General features: G+C 53.8%; 1 protein-coding gene across 2 annotated transcripts in view; it reads left to right on the forward strand.

Annotated features, from left to right (window-relative positions):
- Nucleotides 1-7,891, forward strand: part of mmgt1 (membrane magnesium transporter 1) — an 85,994-nt gene extending 78,103 nt beyond the window's left edge. For both annotated transcript variants that reach the window (XM_072484069.1, XM_072484070.1), the window contains exon 5: nt 7,037-7,891. In XM_072484069.1, the coding sequence (XP_072340170.1) occupies nt 7,037-7,190 (154 nt within the window). In that variant the 3' untranslated portion in view covers nt 7,191-7,891. The remainder of the gene's footprint in view (nt 1-7,036) is intronic.
- The last annotated feature ends 1,187 nt before the right edge of the window (nt 7,892-9,078 follow it).

The following is a 9,078-nucleotide window of genomic DNA, read 5'->3' on the forward strand; positions in this document are numbered from 1 at the left end:
AGTGTAGAGGAAGCTTTAATCTGTATCTAACCCCGTGCTGTACCTGTCCTGGGAGTGTTTGATGGGGACAGTGTAGAGTGAGCTTTACTCTGTATCTAACCCCATGCTGAGCTGTCCTGGGAGTATTTGATGGGGAACAGTGTATAGGGAGCTTTACTCTGTATCTAACCCCCTGCTGTACCTGTCCTGGGATGGTTTAAAGGGGACAGTGTAGAGGGAGCTTTACTCTGTATCTAACCCCGTCTGTACCTGTCCTGAGTGTGTTTGATGGGGACAGTGTAGAGGGAGGTTTACTCTGTATCTAACCCGTGCTGTACCTGTACTGGGAGTGTTTGATGGGGACAGTGTCGAGGGTGCTTTACTCTGTATCTAACCCTGTGCTGTACCTGTCCTTGGAGTGTTTGATGGGGACAGTGTAGAGGGAGCTTTACTCTGTATCTAACCCCGTGCTGTACCTGTCCTGGGAGTGTTTGATGGGGACAGTGTAGCGGGAGCTTTACTCTGTATCTAACCCCCTGCTGTACCTGTCCTGGGAGTGTCTGATGTGGACAGTGTAGCGGGAGCTTTACTCTGTATCTACTCCCGTGCTGTCCCTGTCCTGGGTGTGTTTGATGGGGACAGTTTAGAGGAAGCTTTACTCTGTATCTAATCCCGTGCTTTACCTGTCCTGGCAGTGTTTGATGGGGACAGTGTAGAGGGAGCTTTACTCTGTATCTAACCCCCTGCTGTACCAGTCCTGGGAGTGTTTGATGGGGACAGTTTAGAGGAAGCTTTACTCTGTATCTACTCCCGTGCTGTCCCTGTCCTGGGTGTGTTTGATGGGGACAGTTTAGAGGAAGCTTTACTCTGTATCTAATCCCGTGCTTTACCTGTCCTGGCAGTGTTTGATGGGGACAGTGTAGAGGGAGCTTTACTCTGTACCTAACCCCGTGCTGTACCTGTACTGGGAGTGTTTGATTGGGACAGTGTAGAGGGAGCTTTACTCTGTATCTAACCCCGTGCTGTGCCTGTCCTGGGAGTGTTTGATGGGGACAGTGTAGAGGGAGCTTTACTCTGTATCTAACCCCGTGCTGTACCTGTCCTGGGAGTGTTTGATGGGGACAGTGTAGCGGGAGCTTTACTCTGTATCTAACCCCCTGCTGTACCTGTCCTGGGAGTGTTTGATGGGGACAATTTAGCGGGAGCTTTACTCTGTATCTAACCCCCTGCTGTACCTGTCCTGGGTGTGTTTGATGGGGACAGTTTAGAGGAAGCTTTACTCTGTATCTACTCCCGTGCTGTCCCTGTCCTGGAAGTGTTTGATGGGGACAGTGTCGAGGGAGCTTTACTCTGTATCTAACCCCGTGCTTTACCTGTCCTGGCAGTGTTTGATGGGGACAGTGTAGAGGGAGCTTTACTCTGTACCTAACCCCGTGCTGTACCTGTACTGGGAGTGTTTGATTGGGACAGTGTAGAGGGAGCTTTACTCTGTATCTAACCCCGTGCTGTTCCTGTCCTGGGAGCGTTTGATGGGGACAGTGTAGAGGGAGCTTTACTCTGTATCTAACCCCGTGCTGAACCTGTCCTGGGAGTGTTTGATGGGGACAGTGTAGTGGCAGCTTTACTCTGCATCTAACACCGTGTTGTACCTGTCCTGGGAGAGTTTGATGGGGACAGTGCAGAGGGAGCTTTACTCTGTATCTAACCCCGTGCTGTACCTGCCCTGGGAGTGTTTGATGGGGACAGTGTAGAGGGACCTTTACTCTGCATCTAACCCCGTGCTGTACCTGCCCTGGGAGTGTTTGATGGGGACAGTGTAGAGTGAGCTTTTCTCTGTCTCTAACCCCCTGCTGTACCTGTCCTGGGAGTGTTTGATGGGGACAGTGTAGAGGGCGCTTTACTCTGTATTTAACCCCGTGCTGTACCTGTCCTGGGAGTGTCTGATGGGGACATTGTAGAGGGAGCTTTACTCTGTATCTAACCCCGTGCTGTACCTGTCCTGGGAGTGTTTGATGGGGACAGTGTAGAGGAAGCTTTAATCTGTATCTAACCCCGTGCTGTACCTGTCCTGGGAGTGTTTGATGGGGACAGTGTAGAGTGAGCTTTACTCTGTATCTAACCCCATGCTGAGCTGTCCTGGGAGTATTTGATGGGGAACAGTGTATAGGGAGCTTTACTCTGTATCTAACCCCCTGCTGTACCTGTCCTGGGAGTGTTTGATGGGGACAGTGTAGAGGGAGCTTTACTCTGTATCTAACCCCGTGCTGTACCCGTCCTGGGAGTGTTTGATGGGGACAGTGTAGAGGGAGCTTTACTCTGTATTGAACCCCGTGCTGTACCTGTCCTGGGACTGTTTGATGGGGACAGTGTCGCGGGAGCTTTACTCTGCATCTAACCCCGTGCTGTACCTGTCCTGGGAGTGTTTGATGGGGACAGTGTAGAGGGAGCTTTACTCTGTATCTAACCCCGTGCTGTACCTGTCCTGGGAGTGTTTGATGGGAACAGTGTAGAGGGAGCTTTACTCTGTATCTAACCCCGTCTGTACCTGTCCTGAGTGTGTTTGATGGGGACAGTGTAGAGGGAGGTTTACTCTGTAGCTAACCCCGTGCTGTACCTGTCCTGGGAGTGTTTGATGGGGACAGTTTAGAGGAAGCTTTACTCTGTATCTAACCCTGTGCTGTACCTGTCCTTGGAGTGTTTGATGGGGACAGTGTAGAGGGAGCTTTACTCTGTATCTAACCCCGTGCTGTACCTGTCCTGGGAGTGTTTGATGGGGACAGTGTAGCGGGAGCTTTACTCTGTATCTAACCCCCTGCTGTACCTGTCCTGGGAGTGTTTGATGGGGACAGTTTAGAGGAAGCTTTACTCTGTATCTACTCCCGTGCTGTCGCTGTCCTGGGTGTGTTTGATGGGGACAGTTTAGAGGAAGCTTTACTCTGTATCTAATCCCGTGCTGTCCCTGTCCTGGCAGTGTTTGATGGGGACAGTGTAGAGGGAGCTTTACTCTGTATCTAACCCCCTGCTGTACCTGTCCTGGGAGTGTTTGATGGGGACAGTTTAGAGGAAGCTTTACTCTGTATCTACTCCCGTGCTGTCCCTGTCCTGGGTGTGTTTGATGGGGACAGTGTAGAGGGAGCTTTACTCTGTACCTAACCCCGTGCTGTACCTGTACTGGGAGTGTTTGATTGGGACAGTGTAGAGGGAGCTTTACTCTGTATCTAACCCCGTGCTGTTCCTGTCCTGGGAGTGTTTGATGGGGACAGTGTAGAGGGAGCTTTACACTGTATCTAACCCCGTGCTGAACCTGTCGTAGGAGTGTTTGATGGGGACAGTGTAGTGGGAGCTTTACTCTGCATCTAACACCGTGTTGTACCTGTCCTGGGAGTGTTTGATGGGGACAGTGTAGAGGGACCTTTACTCTGCATCTAACCCGTTCTGTACCTCTCCTGGGTCTGTTTGATGGGGACAGTGTAGAGGGAGCTTTACTCTGCATCTAACACCGTGCTGTAACTGCCCTGGGAGTGTTTGATGGGGACAGTGTAGCGGGAGCTTCACTCTGTATCTCACCCCGTGCTGTACCTGTCCTGCGAGTGTTTGATGGGGACAGTGTAGAGGGAGCTTTACTCTGTATCTAACCCCGTGCTGTACCTGTCCTGGGAGTGTTTGGTGGGGACAGTGTAGCGGGAGCTTTACTCTGTATCTAACCCCCTGCTGTACCTGTCCTGGGAGTGTTTGATGGGGACAGTGTAGTGGGAGCTTTACTCTGTATCTAACCCCCTGCTGTACCTGTCCTGGGAGTGTTTGATGGGGACAGTGTAGAGGGACCTTTACTCTGCATCTAACCCCGTGCTGTACCTGCCCTGGGAGTGTTTGATGGGTACAGTGTAGAGTGAGCTTTTCTCTGTATCTAACCGCCTGCTGTACCTGTCCTGGGAGTGTTTGATGGGGACAGTGTAGAGGGCGCTTTACTCTGTATTTAACCCCGTGCTGTACCTGTCCTGGGAGTGTCTGATGGGGACATTGTAGAGGGAGCTTTACTCTGTATCTAACCCCGTGCTGTACCTGTCCTGGGAGTGTTTGATGGGGACAGTGTAGAGGAAGCTTTAATCTGTATCTAACCCCGTGCTGTATCTGTCCTGGGAGTGTTTGATGGGGACAGTGTAGAGTGAGCTTTTCTCTGTATCTAACCCCATGCTGAGCTGTCCTGGGAGTATTTGATGGGGAACAGTGTATAGGGAGCTTTACTCTGTATCTAACCCCCTGCTGTACCTGTCCTGGGAGTGTTTGATGGGGACAGTGTAGAGGGAGCTTTACTCTATATTGAACCCCGTGCTGTACCTGTCCTGGGAGTGTTTGATGGGGACAGTGTAGAGGGAGCTTTACTCTGTATCTAACCCCGTCTGTACCTGTCCTGAGTGTGTTTGATGGGGACAGTGTAGAGGGAGGTTTACTCTGTACCTAACCCCGTGCTGTACCTGTACTGGGAGTGTTTGATGGGGACAGTGTCGAGGGTGCTTTACTCTGTATCTAACCCTGTGCTGTACCTGTCCTTGGAGTGTTTGATGTGGACAGTGTAGAGGGAGCTTTACTCTGTATCTAACCCCGTGCTGTACCTGTCCTGGGAGTGTTTGGTGGGGACGGTGTAGCGGGAGCTTTACTCTGTATCTAACCCCCTGCTGTACCTGTCCTGGGAGTGTTTGATGGGGACAGTGTAGAGGAAGCTTTAATCTGTATCTAACCCCGTGCTGTACCTGTCCTGGGAGTGTTTGATGGGGACAGTGTAGAGTGAGCTTTTCTCTGTATCTAACCCCATGCTGAGCTGTCCTGGGAGTATTTGATGGGGAACAGTGTATAGGGAGCTTTACTCTGTATCTAACCCCCTGCTGTACCTGTCCTGGGAGTGTTTGATGGGGACAGTGTAGAGGGAGCTTTACTCTATATTGAACCCCGTGCTGTACCTGTCCTGGGAGTGTTTGATGGGGACAGTGTAGAGGGAGCTTTACTCTGTATCTAACCCCGTCTGTACCTGTCCTGAGTGTGTTTGATGGGGACAGTGTAGAGGGAGGTTTACTCTGTACCTAACCCCGTGCTGTACCTGTACTGGGAGTGTTTGATGGGGACAGTGTCGAGGGTGCTTTACTCTGTATCTAACCCTGTGCTGTACCTGTCCTTGGAGTGTTTGATGTGGACAGTGTAGAGGGAGCTTTACTCTGTATCTAACCCCGTGCTGTACCTGTCCTGGGAGTGTTTGGTGGGGACGGTGTAGCGGGAGCTTTACTCTGTATCTAACCCCCTGCTGTACCTGTCCTGGGAGTGTTTGATGGGGACAGTGTAGCGGGAGCTTTACTCTGTATCTAACCCCCTGCTGTACCTGTCCTGGGAGTGTTTGATGGGGACAGTGTAGCGGGAGCTTTACTCTATATTGAACCCCGTGCTGTACCTGTCCTGGGAGTGTTTGATGGGGACAGTGTCGCGGGAGCTTTACTCTGTATCTAACCCCGTGCTGTACCTGTCCTGGGATGGTTTAAAGGGGACAGTGCAGAGGGAGCTTTACTCTGTATCTAACCCCGTCTGTACCTGTCCTGAGTGTGTTTGATGGGGACAGTGTAGAGGGAGGTTTACTCTGTACCTAACCCCGTGCTGTACCTGTACTGGGAGTGTTTGATGGGGACAGTGTCGAGGGTGCTTTACTCTGTATCTAACCCCGTGCTGTACCTGTCCTTGGAGTGTTTGATGTGGACAGTGTAGAGGGAGCTTTACTCTGTATCTAACCCCGTGCTGTACCTGTCCTGGGAGTGTTTGGTGGGGACGGTGTAGCGGGAGCTTTACTCTGTATCTAACCCCCTGCTGTACCTGTCCTGGGAGTGTTTGATGGGGACAGTGTAGCGGGAGCTTTACTCTGTATCTAACCCCCTGCTGTACCTGTCCTGGGAGTGTTTGATGGGGACAGTGTAGCGGGAGCTTTACTCTGTATCTAACCCCCTGCTGTACCTGTCCTGGGAGTGTTTGATAGGGACAGTGTAGAGGGAGCTTTAATCTGTATCTAACCACGCGCTGTACCTGTCCTGGGAGTGTTTGATAGGGACAGTGTAGAGGGAGCTTTACTCTGTATCTAACCCCGTGCTGTACCTGTCCTGGGAGTGTTTGATGGGGACAGTGTAGAGGGAGCTTTACTCTGTATCTAACCCCGTGCTGTACCTGACCTGGGAGTGTTTGATGGGGACAGTGTAGAGGGAGCTTTACTCTGTACCTAACCCTGTGCTGTACCTGTCCTGGGAGTGTTTGATGGGGACAGTGTAGAGGAGCTTTACTCTGTATCTAACCCCGTGCTGTACCTGTCCTGGGAGTGTTTGATGGGGACAGTGTAGAGGGAGATTTACTCTGTATCTAACCCCGTGCTGTACCCGTCCTGGGAGTGTTTGATGGGGACAGTGTAGAGGGAGCTTTACTCTGTATCTAACCCCGTGCTGTACCTGTCCTGGGAGTGTTTGATGGGGACAGTGTAGAGGGAGCTTTACTCTGTATCTAACCCCGTGCTGTACCTGTCCTGGGAGTGTTTGATGGGGACAGTGTAGAGGGAGCTTTACTCTGTATCTAACCCCGTGCTGTACCTGTCCTGGGAGTGTTTGATGGGGACAGTGTAGAGGGAGCTTTACTCTGTATCTAACCCCGTGCTGTACCTGTCCTGGGAGTGTTTGATGGGGACAGTGTAGAGGGAGCTTTACTCTGTATCTAACCCCGTGCTGTACCTGTCCTGGGTGTGTTTGATGGGGACAGTTCGAGGGAGCTTTACTCTGTATCTAACCCCGTGCTGTACCCGTCCTGGGAGTGTTTGATGGGGACAGGGCGCCTTAATGACTCTAATTAACCTTTTTTTTTTTGTTTTCTTTGTGCTGCCTCACTTTCTGCCTTACCCACGTTTATTCTCTCGCCCTCTCTCTCTCCCCCTGCCCTCATTCCCCCCCCTCTCTCCCCCCCCTCTCTTTCCCCACCCTCTCTCTTCTCTTCCCCCCCCTCTCTCTTCTCTTCTTCCCCCCTCTCTCCTTCGCCCTCACAGAACCTTCGAGACTCTGAGGAACCATCCATCCTTCTACCTGTTTAACCACCGTGGGAGGGTGTTGTTCCGGCCTGTGGAGACCGAATCCAAGCCAGCAGCCCAGCCGCTGTCTTCCACGCTCAAACTCCGCAAGCTGGAGGCTGGGTGGCGCTAAATCGTCGCCGGTTCATTTCGGACATTTAACGGCTGAATCGCTGGTGTTTGGGGGTGGGAGGGGGTGGGGTTTACGATTGGTAGGCTGTCGGAGAAAATCCATCGGGCCACGTTTGCCCCAATCCAGGCATCCCCCTCCTCCGAGTCCGCAACTAGTTTCTCTCCCTTGAGCCGTTTCCTGCACAGACATCACTCCACCCTCGCTTCCCCAGTGAGACAGTGCCCCTTTGCCCACTCCCCACCCCTCCCCCTGCCTCCCCCTATTATTCACATGTCTCTCTTTCTGGTTTTGCAGCCTCTCATTCCCCCCGCTCCCCCTATCCATGCAAGACCTCTAGCTGTGCCCAAGCCGCCACACTCGAGGGAGGGGGCAGTTAGGCCAGGGCATCTTGCTGTGTGTGTGGTTTGCCGCCAATGAGGAGCATATGTTGAGGGTTTGAGATGGTGGAGGTGGGGGAAAGTGGTCGGGGGGGGGGTTTACAAGGATTCAAAATGGCCAACTAAATAACCAATGTTGGCTAACCCGCCCCCTCCCCCCACCCCTCCGGTGGAAGGAGATGTGGGCATTGAGGAGACACTGGGGGATGTCTCCTGGTCACAATCTGAAGTGGGGAATGGGTGGTGGGGTGAGGGGACTGGACGGAGTGGGGAGGGGCAAGCGAGGGAAATTATGTTTTTCATTAAACTGTCCGTTGCTTTTCAGAGGATCTGTGTTTTCTTCCAGTCTCGACACCGTGCTGATGAGCCAACACCCATCCTGACCGAGTGTTGCCGCAGTTGATTGGGTGTTGCTTTGCGGCCTTGGCTCAAGTGCCGAGGGAGCACCGCGCCGTCGGAGGGTCAGTACTGAGGGAGCACCGCGCCGTCGGAGGGTCAGTGCTGAGGGAGCGCCGCACTGTCAGAGGGTCAGTACTGAGGGAGTGCCGCACTGTCAGAGGGTCAGTACTGAGGGAGTGCCGCACTGTCAGAGGGTCAGTACTGAGGGAGTGCCGTACTGTCAGAGGGTCAGTACTGAGGGAGCACCGCGCTGTCGGAGGGTCAGTGCTGAGGGAGCGCCGCACTGCCAGAGGGTCAGTGCTGAGGGAGCACCGCGCCGTCGGAGGGTCAGTACTGAGGGAGAACCGCGCCGTCGGAGGGTCAGTGTTGAGGGAGCACCGTACTGTCGGAGGGTCAGTGTTGAGGGAGCGCCGCACTGTCAGAGGGTCAGTGCTGAGGGAGCGCGGCATTGTCAGAGGGTCAGTACTGAGGGAGTGCCGCACTGTCAGAGGGTCAGTACTGAGGGAGTGCCGTACTGTCAGAGGGTCAGTACTGAGGGAGTGCCGTACTGTCAGAGGGTCAGTACTGAGGGAGCACCGCGCCGTCGGAGGGTCAGTGCTGAGGGAGCGCCGCACTGTCAGAGGGTCAGTGCTGAGGGAGCACCGCGCCGTCGGAGGGTCAGTACTGAGGGAGAACCGCGCCGTCGGAGGGTCAGTGTTGAGGGAGCAACGCACTGTCGGAGGGTCAGTGTTGAGGGAGCGCCGCACTGTCAGAGGGTCAGTGCTGAGGGAGCGCGGCATTGTCAGAGGGTCAGTACTGAGGGAGTGCCGCACTGTCAGAGGGTCAGTACTGAGGGAGTGCCGTACTGTCAGAGGGTCAGTACTGAGGGAGTGCCGTACTGTCAGAGGGTCAGTACTGAGGGAGCACCGCGCCGTCGGAGGGTCAGTGCTGAGGGAGCGCCGCACTGTCAGAGGGTCAGTGCTGAGGGAGCACCGCGCCGTCGGAGGGTCAGTACTGAGGGAGCACTGCACTGTCGGAGGGTCAGTGTTGAGGGAGCGCCGCACTGTCAGAGGGTCAGTGCTGAGGGAGCACCGCGCCGTCGGAGGGTCAGTGTTGAGGGAGCACTGCACTGT

Source organism: Scyliorhinus torazame, chromosome 19 (assembly GCF_047496885.1).
Source record: "Scyliorhinus torazame isolate Kashiwa2021f chromosome 19, sScyTor2.1, whole genome shotgun sequence".
NCBI classification, from domain to species: domain Eukaryota; kingdom Metazoa; phylum Chordata; class Chondrichthyes; order Carcharhiniformes; family Scyliorhinidae; genus Scyliorhinus; species Scyliorhinus torazame.